At 41.1% G+C, this 23,135-nt stretch overlaps 1 protein-coding gene across 8 annotated transcripts in view; it reads left to right on the top strand.

Moving 5' to 3' along the window:
• Nucleotides 1-23,135, top strand: part of CAB39L (calcium binding protein 39 like) — a 68,148-nt gene that overhangs the window by 10,198 nt on the left and 34,815 nt on the right. For 3 of the 8 annotated variants that reach the window (XM_027790738.2, XM_027790737.2, XM_055801711.1), the window contains one exon: nt 19,462-19,610. In XM_027790738.2, the coding sequence (XP_027646539.1) occupies nt 19,509-19,610 (102 nt within the window). In that variant the 5' untranslated portion in view covers nt 19,462-19,508. Of the gene's footprint in view, nt 1-10,282; nt 10,392-10,508; nt 10,732-18,235; nt 18,257-18,344; nt 18,366-19,461; nt 19,618-23,135 lie in introns of those variants that run through there. The other 5 variants (XM_027790734.2, XM_027790735.2, XM_027790739.2 and 2 more) reach the window with 5 other exon arrangements.

Here is a 23,135-nt window from a genome sequence, read left to right as displayed (position 1 = left end):
CGTACATCTGCCGTGAGAATGAAGCTGAATATTACAAATAATCATGTAACCATGAACAAATCCATCATATTACAGCAGTAAATAAAACCTGAACTTTTGTGTTACAAATTTGTGGAGACTGAGGAATTGGTTTTTTAAAATGGCTAATGTAAAACTGTCCAAAATTTTAAGGATTGTCATGTAGCAAATGCTATCCAAGATGATGAATAGAAAACAGGTATTATGTCTAGTATATCAATTAGATTTGTATATCAGTATACAAATATATATTTGGCTCCTGAGAATGTTACACTCAGTGAAGAATCCTTGAATTAAGATGTATTTTTGTGATGTTCAGTCATTGGATGTTTGCAAAACAAACCCAACCCCAAATGAATGCACAGTTGGAAGTAAATGCAAAATCCTGACAGTTTTATTAAGGCCATGTAGAGTAGAAAAATGATATGATGGCAGAGCCTCGTGTATTTGATTGAATTAAAGATCATGTTAGCTGACTCTTTTGAAAGATGGACTCCAAGCTTTGGAAGTTAATCGCCATGAAAAAAGACTGGGTGCACCTTAATGACGAGGAACAGTATCCAAAAAAATACTGCTGCAAGGTATTGAGACTGACAGGCAACAGGCAGTGGACAAGACACTCCCTGTAGAAAAGTGAGCCTGACAGTAGTTGAATACAATGAATGCAGAATAAGAGATTTCCTTTCCAATATTATTGACCCCACTTCTGGAATATAATCGTTTGATTGATTCACCTGAAGATATATTTTTAAACTGAAGTCAGTACGTGTTGTAGGTGTTGGAGAAACGTATCTACACACTTGATAGCAATGAAGTAAACTCTGAGTTTGAAGTTATTTGATTATGTACCTATGCATGAACAAAATCGAGAGCCTTCAAAGAGCATCCATTTGCAAATACAAGAGTTACGATGGCAGGAAGCAGAAAGTAAAAATAATGCAAACTTGTGTAAAAGCAAAAAATACTGGAAATGGTAACTGGTAACTATTGTACTAGCTTATTGATGGACTATATAGGTGCCCCAGCACTTGAAATTAATGTCAAGATCCAAGATCTTTTAAAAAGCTGCTCTTGTTCAAGGAGATGTTGAGGTACATCAGACGATTCATTTTTTGTGTGAGAGCCGGAGTAGATCTTTCAATTTTTAAATACACTTGTTGGTAGTACCAACATTCATTTCTTGTTTTGAGAAGAGGCAAAAATCTTCCCATTTTTTTTCCAAATGAGGTCTTATTTCATAAGTCTATAGGAAGCATATAGAATCTGTCTTCAATTTTGAAGAAAAGCAAGTTCTATGTAAATTGTCACAGATTCTTATTACTTGCTACTTTTAAACTTCCTAACCATATCATCTGTATTTTATTTAAAATAAAATAGTAAAAATAGGTAGTGTGGGTTTTGGGTTAAATAACAAGGTATTAAACAGCTCTAGGTTTTATGTCTTTACTCGGCTCATACACAGCTGTTTGGATACAGGTCTTTGTGTGCAGAAATCTGTCAACTGAAGTTCTTATGCTTATGAAAGTAATTTCATCCCATGATGACAGCTAGTATAGACTGTCTTGCTGGACTGGCATGGGAAGTTGAACTGGCATGACTCTTGCTAGGTGACCTTCTCATGGGATTCGGCCTGCTTTCAGAAAACTGGCCCTTTCTTCTCACTGGTACTTGGGTAGAAAGTCCAAAATTGGCAATAGTTTGCTTCAAAAAGCACTGCTGTTTTTAAAAGAAACTATTTTGGGACTTTTCTCTTTCAATTCTGTTATCAGGCCTACAGCTCTGACTCCTTGGATTTGGGAATCTCTGTTTGATTTAGTAGATAGGAAATTTTGTCTCCTTGTGAGGTTAGGCTTGGACACGACATTGAGGAATGTCATATGAGAGCTAGAGAATTGAGGTCCTGAATGCATATATAATTTTAGACAATGTGTTCTGCAGGTGTTCAGACTCAGAGAAGTTCTCACTATGATACAAGATTGTTTTTGTTTTGGTGGGGGGGTTTTGTTGGGGTTTTTTTCAAAGATACTAGATAACTTCTCAAGTCTGGGCTGGTAACAGCTTGAGACTTTTTTCGTTTGTGAGGGGCTACACCTCACTTTCAGTGCTAATCATGACTTTCTGTTTTTTATTGGACAGTAGCAGTCTTACTCTTCAGAAGTGTAGATTTTGATGGCAGATAAAGTTATTTTGTGAATGCACGCTGCAAAGGCACACCAGAGAAAAGTTACCAGTTGTTCCCATAGGAAGAGAGGAGATATGTAAACGCCTATTAGTGTGAAAAAAATGTAATTTCTTGAGCTGTTTCTGGAGGGTGTGACAATGTAAGTGTAGATCTGTGTGCTGTGTAATAAAGGAGCTGTCAGGTTTCATTGAGAGATGTGTAGAGGAGTGATGTTTGCCAAGATTTTAATCAGTATTTTTGACCTAATAGAACCTATATATCGAGAGCTTGCCATTTATGTCATGTGGCGAGTTATTTTCTTCCAGGTATCCAGAGCCTGTCAGGGACCTTCAGTGTAGAGGCTAGCCAGGAACAGAGTTGAATTAAAGCACACCGATGTACCTCAGCTGCCCTCCCTCCAAAACAGAGACTGTCCTGAAGGCAGGCACACTGCTGCATGTTGGTCCTCCTTTAGGGCAGGCTTCCTGCACTAAAAAATGCCAGCCTGCAGCATGCCTGCTGCCATGTAAAGCATTCAAAGAATGACCCTGGTTTATTAATTAAAACAAAAGGAACTCAGCCTTTAATTGGACACTTTGTGGTTGTATGTGTCTATAATTATTTATAATGTTAGCTGTTGGGCAGCACAGATGAGGAGAACAGCGGATGGCTTTTTAATAGGGTGGGAATGTGCATGGTTAGGTTTTCCCCATCAGGAAGTAACAGTATTGGACTCCATAAAATACCATAATAATTGGCTCAATGTAGTCAACTTTTAGCCAGGCTGGACTAACTAGCTCTTTAGGGAGGCACTGGAGGCCTCCCTAAATCTGTGATAGGGGATTTGTGACAGCAGGGACCGTTTATCATCTAACAGGTTGGATGATCACATTACAATCATGTTATGATCCTTATTGTGGGACCAAAAGTGCAAGCATCCAGGTTTGCACTGACTGACCGTCTATCTGTCATGTGAAGGCAAATAGATTTGCAATCTGTCAAGTGATGAACGTACTTAATTGTTTGTCAGGAGGAATGACTTTGGGGTACTTGTGAAGGCAACGTCTCCATGTGCAACTTGAGCTTGATCAATTCTCAAGGTTCCCTATCCTAATCCAGTATGTTAAACTAATTGCAGGACAAAAACTGGCAAAGAGCAAAACTTGAGAAGACCTAGGTTCTCTTTCTCCAGGGGAGCAGTGTTGACAGCCAGAGATTTTCTGGTGTGACTTTGGGCAAGTCAGTTTAGAGCAACACTTGCTTAAATGTAACAGCCATTTTTCATTAATTATAATAATGCTTAGGCTTCATTATTGGAGACTGGAAAAAATTGTAGTTCTTCATCTGAATTGAATGAACAATGAAATGAATGAAAGCACAATGAACAGTGCTTTGGACCCTCTTAGCCTAATATTATTCAGTTTTTGGTTCAACCGTTCTGCTTTAGTAGGATTCTTAACTTGCATGAGAAGAGACTCAGAAGTGTGTTCTGTCTGTGGGAATGGTTTCTGGAGATGTACATCACACAAACTGCAAGATTGTCATGCCAGTCTGCAAGAAAAGGACACAGCAAACTGGGTGCTGCCTGGGGTGTTTGGTTCCATCACTATAGTGTCAAAGCAGCTTACGGTTTTGAATGCATGCATTTTCCAACAGGAAGTTTTTCCAAGATCACATAGAAATGTATGACACAAATGGGAACTGACTCTTGGTTTCTTTGGTCTGAACTAATTTCTTCATTGGTACAACACCCTAGCTCTAGCTCTGTGTGGGACTTTCTGGTAGTAGTTGCTCTTTTGTCTGGGGTAATCACTTGAAAAATACAGTGGTTCTGTGGGTAAATCCTGGCCTTTGCTGCCCAGAACAGAGAGCTAACTGGATTGCAGTAAATCATTGATGGCGTTTGATTTCTTGTTTGATACCCCATCTAGAGAAAATAGTCTCTGAGCTCTCTTGGCTGCTCAGTCTTGAGTGTCGGAAGCAATCTGTAGCAATCTGTTGTATCTTAAGTATTGCAGATAGAACTTCAAAGCCCCCCAAGAAGAAAAGTAGTTGGTCTTTTAAGATCTTTAAAGCAAATGGGTGTGGAGCCATTTGTAGCTATTTAGCATGGTGATTTTGGATGATACTTCTGGAAACCTCAAAGATGCTAATGGCCTAAAGCAGAAGAATAGAGTGGTCCTTCTTCTGGTACATATTTCTTCTTCTACTTCGTGCTTGGTGTCAGCTGCTCTTGGAGGTGGGATTTGATGGAGATTTGTCTGATCTGGAATTATAGTTCCTATTTACTATAATTCTTCAACTGTACATTTTAGGGTGTACACCTTTGGGTATTTGCTTGGTGCCATCTCAGTTTCCTCATATGAAAATGTGTGTTACGGTGAGTAGTGAGGAATGTTTAATTTGTGTTTCAAATCAAGCTTGATTTTTGTTCATTTGCAAGTCATCTTGAGAGCACCTGATGAAAGATGCTTTAGACTTCTATAGTAGTGGTCAGTAGAGGAAAAGTCTTAATCTCAAGCTGCCTTGCCCCTTGTCAGAAACAGAGACACACGTTATGTATAGAGAAATTACTGTCATCAAAAGGCAGTTGATCTGCCTGGTATTTTCATTGCACATCACCATTAGCGAGATGAATACGCACTAATACAGCTTTCGGCTTCAAGCACTATGGGGAAGTTTAAGGTTTTGGTTAGGGATGCTCCATTGTCTTTCACTACCAGGGAGGTTGTAGGGAACATACATAGGGGTTTTTTGCATACGTGAGCATGTGGGAAGGGGATGTCTTAACAAGCAGTACCCCATGCTGTCTTGCTAATTCATGCTTAATATTAAGAAAATTGCTTGCTGAAGTTACATGGAAACCAACAGCTAAATTCAATATTTGTAAGAAGACTAAATGGTATTAATATTTTTTGAATATTTCAGAAATGGGAGATGGCAGATAAATACCTTACACACATGAAAGAATTGCGCAATCTAATGAGGAAAAGTGTTAGCAGTGATGCAAGGACTATCTTCCAGCATACTAGATAGTGAGGGCTTATTTGGCCCTATATAACTTTTGTTTGTTGCTACTGTAAATGACTTTTTTTCTTTTTACTGTGCTGCAGTGCGAACTGTTAAGATTGGGCCTCCCATGGTACATTTGTGTTGAGAGGTTATATTTTAGATCTTCAGCAAAGCTCTTTTTGTTGTTCCTTCTGAAATGAGCTTTCCTTTTCACATTTTTAATTCTGTGAATGGACCTTAAGCAAACATGGCCACTGAAGTGGCTGACTGTACAGAGCTGTGATAGAAGCAGTTTGGAGAGATGAAGGCTTTAATTATATTAAAAAGCCTGTTCAGCTCTTCAGGGAGTTACTGATTTTGGAGGACTAGTTTCTGTTTGCATATGTCCACGGGTAAAAAGCATGATGTTGTCGTGAGTTCACTGTTCCTCCACTCATAAAAATGGGAGTGTGGCTATGGTTCTTAATTGTGTTTTCTGTTGGGACATAGTAGATAAGGGATGTGATTAACGTTTCCTAAGTGACTTTTCAGAGCAGGCATAAAATTCTAATCTGTTTCATTTTTCAGCTGTTGGGCTTTAGTTACCTCCTGTTTAGATGTAATTCCTGTTTGGGGGTGGGAATGTGCAAGGAAAGGGATCCATTTTAGCAGACTTTCTCTAAGGATGAAAGTTGATGGATGCCTTTAAAATGAGTAAAATTTTAAATATGCTGGCCTGAACATGAAGTATTTAATACATAAAGGTTTCTGGTAGAAATGCCAGTGTTAGTGTGTGATTGCTGGAATGATGCACATGAGAATAATATGTTCAGTAAAATCTCAAGAGCAGTTTATAAGAGTTAATACGGTTCTTTAAAAGAAAAAAAAATCATCTTACCAACTGTTTATTTGCTTTAAATAAAACATGAAGGAAAAGGCAATATGTGCTTAAAAGCACTAGAGGGAGCCACGAGGAAGAAGAGGGGAAAAGCACTGAAGACATGTTTGCATTTTTAGGAACATCCATTTAAATCCTCCCCCTTGCTCCAGCTAAAATGCAGCTATAGGTCGGTCACTGCCTGTGGCTGCTCCCTGCTCCCCCCCACTTCACTAAAGAAATTTCAATTTTCTAGTCTGGAGAGAAGCTAGAAGATTTGCTGCTTTCTAAATGGCTGTAGGGAAAACTACCTGCCCCTCCTTAGACTGTATCCGTTTTTTTGCTTTGTTTTGTATTTGGTTGAGCAGCCAAATTTTAATTTGCCTTTCAGTGCTAGTGGCTGTTTTGGGGGGATTGGTGTTTAGGCTCAGTTCTGATCTTGTGACCCTCAGAGATTATATGGGTGAGAACGAGGAAAAAGTAGGTGTGTTGGTACATGTCTGTATTGGGGATTGATTAGATGAAGAAGAGTTTTAATGGCATTAATTTGGAACGGCCACGTTGCTCTTGCAGGGGATCAAAGGAAAGTGAGTATCTGCGAGCTTGTAGAATAAAATAGAAGCACAAAGTTACTGTAAAGTCTTTCTCATTTTATGAGGTTTTAGAACCTCAGGTTGTTGGGCACACTTCTTATATTGCTTTGTCATAAAGCTAAACCCTTGAGTTTAAGTCTTAACAGCTTTACGATGTAGATAAGTCATTTCTTTTTAGCTCCTCTCCACCTTGATAAATTGCTGTTCATTTTGATATCTTGTGATCTGTAAGATTAGGATGAAATCCTGGGAGTGGGGGAGAGGGTTCTTTAGTTTTCAGGTTTTGGAGGGTGAGGAAATCTTTTTGGTATTCTAAAGTTTCTCCTCTTGATATCCATCATTACACAACTAAACCTGTCGTGGTGGTGTAGTGAATTTTGATGGCCTGGGGCCTTGGCATTGAGCAATTTTTGGGGAAGGAAGGATGGATGATGATGATATTATTATTATTGTTGTTGTTAGTAGGGCTTTGGAATGCTGGAAGTAATCTTGGAGGAGGTAGACAGACTGGAAATGGGTGATTAAAGGAGCAGAATTAATATGTATGTACTGTGTGTTTTATCATCCGCTGCTGTTGTTTATTGCTACCACACTCATTGTTCAAACTCCCTGATTTCTCTTTTCCACTTTAGAAAATAAATGGAAAGGGCAGAAATAATGGACTGGAGTTTTCTTCCTTTGGTCTTTATTAGACAGAATGATTTTAAGTTATGAAAGCGAGGACAAACATTTCTCAGAAGTACTTTAACCATGCTTTAGCCTGAGGAGTCTGCTCACTTTAAAGGAAACAAATATAATGGGATTTAATTATGTGAAGGCTGGAGTCCTTTAGCAGTGCACAGAGGTTTTTGTTTTCAGTATACTTTGAGACTATAAAGAATTGTCGACTATTTATAATTACCTCATCCCAGATTTGAGATGGCTACAAATTAAGAATTGAAGAAAACATCTCTTTTGAAATATTTAATAACCGCTTTGCAACAAAAAAACCCAACCCCAAACAGGTAAGAGCACTAAGTAATTACGGCGTACTTTCTGTTGGATGATTCAGGGCCTTTTCCTGTCATCTGAGAATTAACTGCAGTGAAGATGAAACAGAGTCTTGGAATAGCAGAGGATTTTTTCTTTCCTGCCCCTTTACCTACTCTGCTTTGGACTGTTTTTCCTGCTGCAATGCAGGGATGGGGGCAGGTGTGTTTCTGACTCTCCTGGTGAGTAGCAGGCTCCTATAAAGCCCAAAAGTTATTTCCTCAGGTAGAAGAGTGGCAGAGTTGAGCAGTAGATTGAGCAGATATTCAGTTTATTCCTTAGAACTGGGAAAACAGGTATGTTTACTTCGAAGCAGAGGATAGTGATTTTTCTAAATAAATTTCTTATGCTTCCAAAGGGCTACTTGCTCAAAACGGTCCAGGAGTACTTCAGGGAACTCAGTAATACACGGATTATCCAGTGGACCCCCTTAATGTGCAACTAAACCAGCTTTTTTTGTGATTATTCAACTGCAGGGTAGCACCCCCCAATGTTGAACTCTACAGGGCAACAAAGGGGGGACTTTTTACCTGTTGAAGTGGTGGTGGATGCACTGATGCACTATGGAAAGGCTCTTTCCCTCAGGAGAAGGAAAAATGTTATTCTCTTAAAAACACACAGTGGAAATTAATGATGTGGTGTACTTAGACTTCTGTGTTGCCTTAGGAAAAGCCGATACCTTCAGTAGTAGCTGCAGGGCAGTGTTTTTGTTGTTTGTGTTTCACTATGACATTTACCCAAAGGCTGCAGTATCTGATAAAAGGAACGGGCCAACCCCTGAGCGGGTGTAAGGTGCTGCAGGGCACAGTGCCCGTTCCCTCTCCTCACTGAGCTGGAGCAGAGCAAGGTGCCCCTGAAGTGATGTCTAGCACCATTTTTTCCCCTCCAGGTCCTTCATATGGCGAAATGTCAGCCTGTGCTGGTTGTCCCCGTGCCTGCTAAGCTTTGTAGAGAAGGACGCCACTTCAGAAGGTGGCTTGTCCTGCTCTGGCTTGGCATCCGTGGCATCCCTCACTGAGCTCTGGCTGGAAGTAGCCTAGGAAGGAAACCTGGCGAGGGGTGTGAGATGTGAAGCTTTTCGTTCCACACTGCAGGAATATTTCACTACAGGTTTAAAGCAGAACTTGCCACTTGGTGTCACTTGTGGCAGGGCTTTTGGGTGCAGTGGGAGCAGCATTAGTGCCTATTCCCAGTACTGTTCAGGGCAGTCCAAAAGCATGGGGCTGAGGTATGATGATGATCTGTTAAGGTGAAGTGTAAGCACAGAGGGTGGTGCACCTCAAGCGAAGCTGAGAGTGCAGAGCTGCTGATCTGAGGTTGGCTTGGCACCTCCCATGCAAGTGCAGGAAGGTGGAGGGAGCAGGGATGGCTTCTGCCTCTCTGAGGCCAAGAAGGATGGGCAAGGTACTGGTTTTTGGCTCTTCAGAATGAGGATTTGGATACTCCTGTTTGCCTCAGTTAGGCTCCGGGATTGCAAGGCGGCCGTTTTGTTTGTATTCCTCAGAAATGAGGTTTCTCGTGCTTTTTTTGTTGCCTTTAATGTAGGGCTGTGAATTGCTGCTGCAGGTGAGCCCTAAATCAAAACCTGATGCAGCTGTAGTGCTGGTATGCGGTGGGGGCCAAGATTAGTTCCCCAAGCAAATGCAGCGTACAAAATTATTTTTAAGAACATAGGACTTCGGCTAGGCTTTGTCCTGAGGAAGAGAGGACAGGAGGTGAATTTCCCCCCGGCAGGTGAGCTCAGCAGAAATACATGCTGGGCTTTCAGTCAAGATGTGGGTGAAGATGAGATTTAAATCCTGTCCTGCAGTGCCCATGGTGGCTGGTAAAGCATCCTCCTTTCCCTGCTCTCAATGCCTGTTAAGACACTTGGGGGCAGCGAGGGTGAGTGTGGGGGAGGGCGCTTGCCATTCCCTTTGGGAACATGTGGCGCTTGCCATTCCCTTTGGGAACATGTGGCGCTTGCTGAGCGATAGCTGCTGAGAGACAAAAGCATTAAAAATTTATTTTAATTGCATTTTGCTACATTTGTGTGCTTGATGATAGCTGGTAGTACTTGTTTCAGAATACTTTAACTGTATGATTATTTTCCCCATCACATCAGCTTTTGGAAAAGTACTTTAGGCTAATGTTTTTCATCGGTGGAATTTAAATTTTGCTTAGGGTATGCTGCAGGATTTTTTTCCCCTCCAGCATTGTAGAAAAGTATTCACGTCTTTATATTGTAATATATAGGCAGGCAGGAAGCAGCTTAACTTCAGCTTCTCTGGGCAGGACTCCACTGAAAGATGTGGTGCCATGAGCATGTTGATTTTATTATTATCTTGTAACAACAGCCCGCTGTTGGGCTCCCTGATTTGCATTCTCAGCGGGATGGCAAGGTGAATAATTTAATTCCAGCAGCCTCCACCACGTGATGGTGCGAGGAGCCATTGGTGATGCCTCCCCTGCACCAACAGACTTTAGACGGGAATGGAAACTTACAGAAGTGATGCGAAATCGTCGCATCTCCTCCCTTAACCCTGGAGGAATCTCTCGGCGGAGTGATCGCTTCTTCCTTTGCTTTTCCAGGCGCTCCTCTGACGTGGAGTTTGGGGGGGGAGGGGGGGGGGGAGGAGGGGGGTAGTGTATGTGTGCGTGTGAGCCTGTGAGCAAGACGAGTGAGGGACTAGGAAGCAGGGAAAATGCACACCCAGCCACGGAGCTAGTGGGCTCAGGAACGGTGAGGAACCGGAGCAAAGCCGGGAGCCCGGTCACAGGCAGCGGGGAGTGGAAATTTACAGCAGCTTGTGAGCGCCTGTGCGTGTTCAAGCAACCCTTTCTGCTAACGCTTTTCCAGAGGTTGACAGTTGCTCGGCAGAAGAAGAGCAGGAGGCCAAATCGTGGGATCCCTTGTCACTGCCACGTGTCAGGAACTGGCAGGGGGGTAATAAAGTGGAATTAAATGGAAGATAACTGAAGGCGGCTGCTGGCGGCTGGGCTGCGGGGAGGCGGCAGAGCTGTCTTCAGCACCTGGCCATGGGGCTGCGCAGGGCTGCCTAGGAGCCCCCACCTTCTCCACAGTAAGTGTCAGCTGAGATGATGCCCTCCGAGTGACAGAAAGTTAAGTGATTTAATGAAACTTTTCTTTTTCCCGTTAGCACTGGCCTTTTTGTAATAAACTGCTTGCCTGCTTGTTCTCTCGGTAGTTCCGCTGTTTGCTTTTTATAGCTTTGTAAACTGTGTTACCAGAGTAGCTTTTTAAAGCAGGCAACCCTAAACAATGCTCCTCCTGTTACATAAGGCGCTGGCTCTGCGACCAAGCGCTCCGTGTCCGCGAAATATCTCTGGAAATGGCTTTATTTACAGTGTGGTTTCCAAAAATAAAATATCTGCAATATATCATTTCTCTCACTCCACTCTGCTGACTGCCTGCAGCGGCTCTTGAGATGAAGAGGAATGAGAGCATGGCCACTTGCATAAGGCAGTGCGGAATGGTTAGGGATGAAGGGAGGATGAGTGTGTATGTGGTCTGTCACAAGAAACGGCGTATGTAAATTAACCATCTCATTATTTATAGTCAATAGGTCTTGTCAACCTGAAATGCTAATAGCAATGGGCTCTTCACAAGTCGTTATAAGGCAGTACTTTCATTGAGCTTAAGGGAAGTTGTTTTTCTGAGCAAAGAGTCTGTCTTGGACTAATGTTACTAGTAAAGTGAAATTACTGCTGTAGGAAATTATTTTAATGTGTTTTGAAGATACTGAAGGTAACACAGCAGGCTTGCTAAGAACATGGTCAAGTGAATGCTGTGTAGGGAGGTAACTTTCAGTAATATTGAACAAAAAGCAAAAGTAGTATTCACCTTCCTCCCTAATGGGTCCTATTATATAGGGAGAAGTCCTGTTCCCTCTTGGCTGCTGCATATGTTCTTTAAATTTTATCACCAGTTTCCATTATTTCTACATGAAATGGAAATTTAACTTGGTTTCCCTTTTACTTAAGTAAATGGAAAGCTGTTAAGGGCTGTTCTGTTAGAATTGTGTGTACTTCAGAGACGTTAGTTAAGAGACCTCTTTCTGTATGACTGAGTTCATGGGAGTTTTGCTGTAGACTACAGTTAGGAATGGAATTGAATTCTTAATCTTTTAGATTTGACAGACCTCCATGGTGCCAAATGGAAATACGGATCCCAAATATTCTTAACTCATCAATCCTGCGAATTTGGTGGCTGTAAAACTGCTCAGTTCTTATCTTTCTAGTTTTATTCAACATGAAGGAATAACCTGCTACTTACAGCTAGTTCATTAGCATGGGTGGGACAGCCTGTGTAATCCTGTGGTACAGAGGTGACTGGTGCCGGTGTGAATATGGTGCTGCAGGACGCCGCTTCTGCATGGGTTTCAAATCTGAATGTTACCTGGCATTGCAGTTTGCAAATGCTGTTTTGTAATAAATATTTTCTAATAATAATAGTAGATGTGGTAGCAGAGGACTTGCTGCAATAAAAGGACACTAGGCAGCGAAGTCAAACATTCAAAGAGTTTAATTCTGGCATTTATCTGTGTCAGTGTAGTGTGTTCTCTGTACTCAAGATACTTTCATTAAGTTTGTATCATCACACAATTTATACCCCCGTTCTCATCATCACTGCCTCATTCTGGGTTTGGTTGGTGAACACCCGAGATGTAGCATCAGCAGCCCCATCTCTCTGTCCTCCTGCCATCCCCTTCTTCCCCTCTTGTGCTGGTACAGCTGTTTGTAAGCCTGTGGGATTGGAAACCCCTGTGACCTTTTTTCTCCCCGACTGGGCTATTTTTTGTTAACCTGGGTCAGTTACCTGACCTAGCTCACCACATAGCCCTGCAAACAGCTGTACCACTCCAACAGAGGCTGTAGGGTTGTGAATAATGTGGAGCAGGGTGTCACTGTCACGGAACAAAACATTTATCAAACTGTTGCCTCAGTGACCAGATCGCTATTCGGTGTTTCATTTTATACCCTGTGTTTGCTGAGAGGCTGTGTAGGCTTTTTGTTTTTTACTGAATGGGCATTCAAGCACTCAGTTAAAAAGAGAATTATTAATTTCTTTTGAGTGCTTCCATAGAGTTACACCACAGCACTTGAGTGAACTATCACCGTAAATGCCTTCAGTTTCATGACAGTATTGAACAACTGTGTGATATTACTATTCTCATTCTGTAGAGGTGATCAGATTAAGGGCAAAGCTGCCTCCTTATTTTCCATGTCTGATCTTCAGGATGGTTGCCATCTGTTAAAAAAGAATTATGTTTGTGGTGATAAGTAGGCATTACTGCAATATTTTATGTGTTCAGGTGAAGTTTCAGCCATATCCACCTTCATTCCAGGTAATGCAACAAGTAGCCAACAGCAAGGCTTATGAGTAAATTCTTGAGTTTTTTGAATAATTTTGTTGCCAAGCAGAGATGGCATTCATTCACCCTAACCATAATGCTGTCCTCTGTTCTGTTAGTCTTGTCTCATTTGCAATGTACCTTCCAAAATACGCAACTTGTGAATTTGCAGAAAAGTTACTTGTTGTGTAGCCCTGATTCCTTCTGCCTATCAAATGAAACGAGGGTTGTGAGGGGACTGCGTGGGCGAGAATGGATTGGGCTGCTCTGAGTAATCATCACACATGGGGGCTTCCATCCCCTCGTCTGAGTTCATGACTCTGTAATTGCAACAACTTTCCCAAGTATGGCAGGAGGGAGAATGGAGAGATAATAAAATGTCTCTTCTATTGTGTAGGGACTGAATTAGGTAAAATTATGAATAAAGTTTGCTAATTCAGGCCCCAGATATATGGGTCTTGGGCACACTGATTTGAATGAAGGTCTCTTCCATTCAAGAAGCTCTCACCCAGTATGAGGTATTGAAATGTTTTGATTCCAATTAATAAGTCGATGAAGGTTTGGAACTAAGACAATACGGTTGTCTGATACTTGAAGGGAAGGCTTTTTTTCCGCTCATTTATTTTTGAAAACCAAATGACTTGTCCAGAGGAACTTCTGTGAAGAGCGCATGGGTGGGCTCAGGTGCTCTCTCCCATTCCTGCCTTCCTGGGCAGGGGGTGTTTGTTACCCAGCTGCTCAACTGAGTCACTTCATAGTGGGATGGGCCAGTGAGTGGAGTCGTGTTGTGGTCTGTGTTTTTCCTTCATCATGCTTACAAGCTCAGTCGTGCTGTAATCTTTTGAGAAAGTGTATGATTAAGAGCAAATGAACTGGGGAGAGTGCCTATAAACAGAACTAGATCTCTTACTGTACTTTGTAGCTGTATTAAAGAGCTCAAGTTGCACTGTTTCTTTTTATTGCATCCCCTTTATGAGCAGATAAACTGGCAGAAGAGATACTTTGAAGACTGATAAAGCGTAGGCTTTGGTGTCAAATGGTCTAGGTTTCATTTCTGACAGAGCCACTGATCTTTTTTTTTTTTTTTTTTTTTGTGGCCTTGGGTGAGTCTTCTAATCTTTCTGTGCTTTATTCTCCCTTTGCAGAGGGGGCAGAGTAATAGCAGGTATGAAGGTTTTTGGAAGTGTGTTTTCCATCTTGGTTAAATGTTTGCAGAGCTGGAGGCCCTTGAGGGAAGGCACATCCTGAGTATGAAGGGATGTTACATTAACTTTGACAGGCTACTGAATACCCTAAAACTCATGTCTTGTAAACATCATCCACCTCTGGATTCAACTCACTGCTGTAGTCTGTGTGATACATATTTTTTCTTTTTTTTCTGACTGAAACAGAAACAGCCAAACATTTAGAAAGTGATGCTTTAAAATTGCCTTTTTGTGTTTCTGTCACTTACCTAAAATAAAATCACTGCCATTTTTTTTATTCCTGATGAACACAGTATTATATTCCCTGAAAGTATTTTTGTAAAAGTAGGGCTCAGTAAATGTTCTGGACTCTCCAGCTCTGGCAGCTGAAATGTCCTGTCTGTACTGATGGCAACAGTGGGCTTTGGAAACCACCATTGCTCCTGCAGCACTGTCAGGGCATTTTCCCCACAATGGGGGGAGGCAGCCTCCGAGGCCAGGAGAGTCAGTCCGGTGAGATACAGCTGTTTCTTTCCTTGGTCTCGTAAGCTCCTCACAAGAGCACTGCTGAAATAACATCACCACAACTAAATGTTTCAGAACTTGGCTGGTCCCCCATTACGAATTCAGGAGTGTCCACAATGCATTTCTGGTGTTATAAAAATGTATGTTGAATAACCATTAGGTGGAAAAAGTTGTCCTAAAAAGTAGGAAAGAAAGGGGCTCATTCAGCCCTGTTCCTTGCTGCCAGACAGCACTGTCAAAAATTTATGAACAGCTGCTTTGTAGTGCGTCTGGTAGAGTAGGTCATTTCAAAACCTCAGTGCTCCAATGGTTAGGAACCTTTACATTTTCAGCTTAAGTTTATTCATTGGCAGTTTACAGCCATTTGCTTCTGCATAAATAAAATGTTATTCTTATTTGATCTGAAATAACTTCTTCGGCTTCCCTGTATTTTTATTCTAAGCTTCCCAAGGCAAGCACTATTAGCCTCCTGGACATGCTGGTCTTCTGTTTTTCTGGCCAGCTGAGGGCCCTTCTTTGCACCCACTCTAATTTCTGTTGATTTTACTTGACTGCATGTGTTCAGGATTGTGTACCATGTTCCATTTGAAGGTCCATCAAGACATTTTTGTACAAAGACATGAATACTTTTGTAGTTCTACTGGCAATTACTTTCCTAATTCATCACAGGTTTGTGTCTGTCTCTCCTGTCTGTAAAATATGGGTGTAGTCTTCAGGTGTCTTGTCATTTCTCATGGTAAGTCGTCAGCTTGAAGCAGGTATTCATAGAATCTTAGACTGGTTTGGGTTGGAAGGGACTTTTAAAGGTCATCTAGTCCAACCCCCCTGCCGTGGGCAAGGACATCTTGTACTAGATGAGGTTGCTCAGAGCCCCGTCCAACCTGACCTTGAATGTTTCCAGGGATGGGGCATCTGCAAACTCTGTCTCTTCTGCCATTTAACATTATCTGATACTTTATACTTTTACATTTTATCCCATTTTTGTTATCTCAGTGCTTGAGGCAATCCAGTTCCTCAGGTAATGATTTTCCAGTCCTCTTCTGTGTTGATAATATCTTCCTCTTTTGAGTCATCACAATTTTTGGGTAGACTCTTAATTCCTATGCCTCTGTAAATACAATCCTGTCCTCAGATTGCTTTTATCTTCTTAGGCAATCAATCTCCCTTTACATGATAATTTTCCTTCAACTGGTTTATTTTCTACTATATTCAGTTTAGTGTATTTCCATGCTAGATGCATGGGTTCTACTGCGTTTTCTCTGTCTGAAAATAAAGGATTGTAGTAGGAGCTACCTTTGGTAAGCCTGTGTTTCTACCTTTTCAGCTGTCATTTATCTTTGTATTTCAGTTATTTTTAGACTGGTTTCTTAAGAAAACGAAGCTTAAGTGGTCACACTGTCCACCTGTCATTCTACTTTTCTGCTCATGGTAACTTTCGAACTTACTGGCCAATTTCAAGCAACCTTGACAGAGAGCTAGATGCCTGGAAAATACGGAGTTTAAAAAAAAAAAAAGACTGAAAATGAGTGATGAAAGAAATAGGGAATTTAAACCAAATGAGTACCTCTACTGAAGAGAAGACCTTCCAAGCAAAGCTGGGAGAGCAGGGAGCTGATACAAGGAGGAGGACAGGGCAGAAATGCCCAGCTGTAGCAAGCTTTCTTTGGTGCTGGAGAACCCAGTCATGAGGAGCAAAGCTGGAGGAGAGGAGTCCTTGTTTTGCCATGTGCTCTGTGGAATAGCCAGCCGTAAGATAAAGGAGTACAACTCCCAAAGCTCAGTAAACTGACTTACCCGTTTGCTGAATAGCACATACTTCATAGAAGATTCTTGCATGAAGTAACCTGCAGCTAGCAGTATGTATTTTCTGGAGTTATGGATCTTGTTTTGCCAGATGCTGATGGGTTGAAAACTGTGTCCTGAAAAGGGGTAAATCCAAAAATGTGCTTTGATGCACATCTGAGGCTGTTCCCCTTTTTCTCTCTATCTCCCTCCTCTTTGCATGCAGCAGGTGCTTTGCTTTGTATGCAAGACTCATAAATGAAATGAAGCAGAGACTTTCTGTGTTCACTGGAGGGATGAACTAAACATTCTCTTGGGTCCCTTCCTGCCCTGTTCTCTGTGATTCTCCTGTTGTGATTAGGGTACTGCCGGGATATGAAGTGAACAGAAATGTATTTTGTCACTGAGCAGTGCTGTGGTGACTTGTTGGTGAGACTGTAACTATACAGTGGAAAAGTGCTAGCCTGGTTGTTGGAGGTTTATGTGTTATTTAAATACAGACTCCATACTCTAGACAGCTATGTAACTTACTTTTTGGGAGAAGAATGTGTTTATAATTTATAGTCAACATTTCAGTTAGAAATGTGGGCTTCATTTTTTAAAAGTCTCAGAACCTCCAGCTCATGAGTACTTCCATTTAAAAATCAAATTCTCTCTCCCTTTGCTTTTCCTTGTGTGGAGACTTCTAAAAGGGGAAGATAAAGGCATGGCTTCAGCAATCTGAAAAAATCTGCCCTGCCTTGGATAAAAATACTTCTTGTCTGAAATGCAACACGTCTGTTAAGCTCCTGCTCTCAGACTCTTTCTCTCTTGCATCTTTACATACTCATGCCATGTCTTCACAGATAATAAAACCATGCAGAATCAGGTCCTTTTCAAAGTGTGTTATGAATTATTAATCTACTAATAGCAACATGTCCAAGCTTACAGGGTGCTTGGCGCTTCCTAGCAGCATTTAAACAAATTTATTGTATAATACTGCCATCCCAGTCTTTTCTGGTGCTTGTAAGTAGCTGAGTGTGCCCAAATGAGGGAGTTGTTAGTATACCCAATCTTCAGTCTTGCACATTGTCAGGTTGAGGTGTGAATCTGCTCCGTTGCTAGCTGGATGGTGCTGTCAAAGCTTGCAGTTGCGAGCTCCATGGGAGCAGGACTCTGCGGTTGAGAGCTCAGCCAAGGAGTGAAGGTTACGTAGCCAAAACTGCAGAAATAAAAATGAGTTTGAACTGAACCATGGGAAGCTTGAGAATGGAAGTCCGGAAGTGGTGAACTTTCAGACGCTGAACATGAAAATATTCCCATAGAACTGACATAGCGACAAATGCGAAGCTATATACAAATTCACCTATTCTGGACACAATAAAGGAACTTTTGATTTAAATAAGGCATTTAGAAATATTTTCTGTGTGTCATAGAAACTGTTCTTGTAAAGATAATCTGCAAAAATATTTTGAATTGTTTTTAATAGACATTAGGACAGAGTCTGTGTATATTTATGATTATTATTATTTTAAAGGATTCCTCTGTGGTTTGAATTTTGTACTTGGCTGTTTTATATGGTTGCTATTTAAAGTTGTAATAGAATGTATATCTAATCTGGGTATTAATTCCATAGGATATTTAGGGATTAGTAACACATGGATGTATGGCACAAATGCGGTCATACTTCCTGATGGATTCTGCAGCATGTCAGTAGTAATGACAATGCAGGAGAAGGACCACTGGATCTTCTTGTTTATACTGTGTGTATTGTGCTTGTTTAATTCTCTCCTTTAAAACCTCTTGTATAAAGCTATTTTTTTTTTTTTTTAGTTGTAATAGTTGAAGAAGAATAAGATTGGAGTGGTTTGTGTATGTATTTTTTTTCACAACTGATCTTGCAAATGTGTGGGGAGGGAATGGTGATGGTTGTCTTTTGTTGTGGAAAGGGATGAAAGTTTGAGGTTATTTATGCCTTTTTTTTTTTCTTTTTTTTTTACCTCTTTTTTCTTATCATACAAACTGGAATGCCTTCCAGAATGGTGCTATGGTCCCCCTGGAAAGTGGTACTGCCTTAACCAGAGCATATTCCCATCTGTAGTCTGTCTGTTGACTTCAGTAGGTCTTTGTATCAGATCCTCAGCAAAAACAATGGCAATTTTCAACTTAATACTATGTAGGATCAGAAACTAAGCTACTTGGTTTCTTTCATGTATAAATACAGTGATGGTGGTATTTGCCTTTCTGACCATACAGAGGAAGAATGTTTTAAATTAAACAAACAAATCCATTTTCATTAAAAAGTTCAGTCTTTCTTTTAAATGTCATGAAAACATTTGTGTCCCTATTTGGGCCTGATCCTCTGTTCCTTATTTAATTCAGGCAATGTTTTACACAAGTGAGATCTGACCCACAGATTCTTGAAGTCAGTCAAACTCAGGGGATAGCATGTACTGCTTCCTCTTGAGAAGCTTTAGTCTGAAAAGGAAAAGCAGCTGAAGAAGAAGGAGCGATGGCAGAGAAGCTGGGGCCTTATCTTGCGATGCTCTAAACAAAGGACACTTCTGGTATGCTGGTGTCTACAGTTATGTGCATCATGATGAAGCCAGTGAAGTTTGGCAGAAACCCCTGTCAGAAATCCAGTGGAGCCTGCCAGATACACGGTGTCTGAAAATGTTGGACATAGGCGTAGACTTGCTGGAGTATTGACTTGTAGGTCAGGGGCTTTAGGAAGAATCCAGCTCCTGCGCAGGTGCTAGTAGTTGCTTTCCATGTGCTGATGGTGGCTTGTGAATCCTGGATGAACTTATAATAACTGTACATGAGAACTTTTACTGCTGTACGGAGCAGCTGAAGCAAAATATAATGCCTGAGGCATAACCTTTTCTTGTTCATAACATCTTTGTGTGTTTTTATTGCATTTTCATATAAACCTTAAAAGCTATTTTTGTTTCTTGTTTGATTTAAGGCAGTCCTCCTCTATCCTGAAGGAAGAAATCCAGGTGAAGAAAAACCATGCCTTTGTTTAGTAAATCACACAAAAATCCTGCTGAGATTGTGAAAATTCTGAAAGAAAACATGGCCATATTGGAAAAACAAGAAAAAAAGACAGACAAGGTATGAGGTAATGTTGTAGAAGACCAGTAACATTTTTATTCTGGGGAAAGAGTAGAATAAAGGGAATAAAATTGTATTTACTCACTGCTCTGATTCTGCAAGCGCTTGCACATGTAAGTAGCTTTGTGTTTGAATGGTTCTGCTGAAATAGGGGGGCTTTTGCAGGAGAAGTGGGGGTCAAACAGAAAATGTTGAGAACCAGGAGCCTCAACCAAAACGAGGGGTGATCCACTGCTTCAAATAGTAATGCATCTAACGAAATGGCTTGGGAGGCTGTTTAAAAGGCTCTTATATAGTTAATTGTTTTAGCAGACTACCAAATGAGACTGACAATGTGTAGGTACATACAGAGCAAAACTTAACTTCTGATGATCAGAACATTGTTTGCACAAAACAGCAAACCTGTCTGTATTCAAATGTATATAAAAGAAATCTCAGTGTATCGATCCTTTACAGTTTTCTGGGTGCTAGTGCTTCCTAAATGAGCTGTGCTACTCGTGTTCCAATTATAGTGCTATGTTTTTGCTAATACTGTTGCTCTTCTCTAACTTTGTGACACAGACCTGAGTTACTTTTGCCAATTTTCCAGTGACCAGTGGAAGCGATGCACCCCAGCATACAAAATGCTCCCAATTAGAATTTGTGCTTACATAAAATTATTTTTTTTTTCCTCTGAGACACTGGCCCCCTATATTATTACTGTAGTAGAAGTATATGATTTTAATTAACAAACTAATTTTAGGTTAAACCTGAGTGTCAGTGGAAACAGAAATAGCTGATAAGTCACATCAACACAGTTTTCAGGCAGCTGATGGTTTGCCTGTGCATGTTGGGCTTCCCCTACCTTGTACAGGAGCCTGTATTAAAACAAACCCAACCCAGAAGGTAGGCATGGAGCCATTGTGCCCTTAGTGAAATCCTCTTGAAACATTTTGGTTCAAAGCAAGTAGGTCAGAGTGTGTTAATTATGTAAGATCAGTCACACGGATTTCAGGGAGGCCTCTGGTATTTGATGTCTCATGCTGAAATACCTTCAGTTAACTGAAAAACACTGAGAGAATTTGACTCTGAACTAAAACTTAAAATAAGTAACAAAATAAACCAACAGAATCTGCCCTCCCCTGCTGAATTCATTCTTCAGAGTCTGATTAAAGAAGGCATTCAGAGCAGAAGTTCTAGGCTTGGGTTTCTTTGCAGTTTGCTTTGCAGCATGCTTCCTCTGGGTTGTGGTTTGGAGGATTTTGGCTTTGAGCTGATTTGTTTATTTGGGTGTCCGTAACAGAGGAGGAGAAATTCAGACTTCTTAGAAAATCAAGAACTTAATGTAAATTTTTTATAGAAGCCAGAACAGCTGGTGTTCATTTTCCTCACAAAGCAAAAGATACAGGACCATTCCCCCAGCATGTTCGGATGGAAACAGCTCGCAATTTTAATGGTGACGCTTATTTTACAGGAGGCGGTTGGTTTTCAGTATTTTCTGCCGTACTTTATTGCTATAGGATGGAGGCTGTTCCTGGGGTGAATGTGGGTGACTGGGGGAGAGGAGGGAGGGAGGACAAGGCGGTCACTTGAGCAGCAATGTGGAAAGTGAAGAAAGCAGCCTTTTTTTTGTCAGTATTTACACATACACTTTACGTGGTGTGTTGACTCAGGACTTTGCGCTGCAATGTAGGGGAAGCACATAGGGCCTTTGTCCCTTCAGAAGGGAAGATGCGAGGCTACTCAGTGATGCTGCCTTTCATCTAAAGGGTTGTACTGAGCTGTCCTGAAATAAATACCTATTAAAGAAATAGCTGGATTCATTCTCCTGAGTTTAGGGAAGGAGATGTAAGGAATATCTTCAATACTGTGACAACAATAAACTTTAAAAAATGGCAAGAAAAATAACTCTTGCAAAAATCTCATCCCTTCTCTTACTATCCATACTGGTTTGTGGGCTTAGTAAAAGCATTTTCAAGTGTTTGCATTTTGAATTGGAGAAGAAAAGACGATGGGGAGACTTTCAGAGGCACACGGGTTTTTAAGAATTACTCACTTAGTAATACTACTGAATAACGTCTTGGTTTTTTTCTGAGTATGATCAGAGAAATTTAACTGAAAACAGAAGCAAAGAAAAACAAAGCGCAGTGCTGTAAACCTGGTGAGGTTTTTAAATTTACCTCTGATTTAATTTCCAAAGTGCGGTGAAATGTGTCAGACTTTCATAAAAGGGCCCAGAGGTCCGACTCCTGGTCCAGAGACCCTGGGTATCCCAGAGCTGGTTTTTGGACCCTGTGGACCTGTGAACACAGACGTTTGGGAGTCAGGGCTCTCTGGTTTTTCAGGTTTCTGGCTTCTTGGCTGCTGCGAGAACTGGAGGGGCACAGTTGTGCCTCACCATAAACCTGAGGTTCCCAGGTCTTCTAGGATGTGACTCCTTACCATCCCTGATTTTGCTGCATGCAGAATAGCTTCCAACTAGGACTGGCCTCAGATTCTTAAACAAGATTTATCCTGTGACAATTGAACTGTTATTGTAGCACAGCCAATGTGGTATGTGGGCTGAGACAGCTAAAAGCTGCTAGTACAGCCAGAATTGGCAGAGAAGTGTGGCAAAACCTAAATTAACTGCAGGGCTAGCAGAGAACCTCCTTGTTTCCTTTCCCAGTTGAGAAATTTTAAGTATGAGATGAAGATGCCCTGGGCAGCTGCGGGGGTGTGAGGTCAGACAGGGAGAGGCTTGACGCTTCTAGTACAACTTTGTGCAGCTTTCAGCAGGAACCATCTGTGCCTCTGAGGGGCTGTTTTAAAATAATACAGAAATGATGGTTCCTACCAAGCTATGCAGTATACATGTAGAGGGAATTTTTCAGCAGATCAATTAAGACTTTATGAGTGATGGGAAGAGGGGAGAGGAAACAACTTGATAGATAAGATGCAGAGAAGCCACTTGTAAGTAAAGAGGCAATTGTACATCTTTTCTGAGTCACGTTTTCATATACACACATAATATATAGAAGTTTGCACCCTTTCTTAATATGCTTTTTGTTAGTCTTAGAATAGGACCCATTCAGACTTTGACTGAACTCAACTGACTGCACTAGCATCTGTCGTCTTAGATAAGGATTGAATTTGACCCAGTTCCTCCATGTGTCTTTTTCTTTAAACTATTAATGTGTGTAGTGTTGCCATAATGCTTTTTAAACACACTCAATGGAAAAACAGGATAAGTTTGAATGTTTGGTTCTTATTGTATGGGTGGATTTTTTTGTTTGTTTGATTGTATGAATATATATGTGGGCTTAAAGTTTTGCCATTTTCTCAGCTACATTCTGATGGTTAATAGACCACAGAGAAGTGTCACCACTTGTGGCTCCTCTTCCTCTCAAGTGCTGTTCCTAATACCTTATTCTTATTTTTTTTTTTAAAAAAACCCTTCTGTTTTAAAGAAGGTATTTCAGCACTGACAAACCTAGTGTAGCAACTGGGAGATTAAGTAGGCTTAATCAGAGCTGGAGAAGTGGACTAAAGCCTTCTTTATCAACC

This window comes from Falco peregrinus, chromosome 4, assembly GCF_023634155.1.
Source record: "Falco peregrinus isolate bFalPer1 chromosome 4, bFalPer1.pri, whole genome shotgun sequence".
NCBI lineage: Eukaryota > Metazoa > Chordata > Aves > Falconiformes > Falconidae > Falco > Falco peregrinus.
The sequence above is the reverse complement of the archived record's forward strand: the minus strand, read 5'-3'. Positions and strand labels throughout refer to the sequence as shown.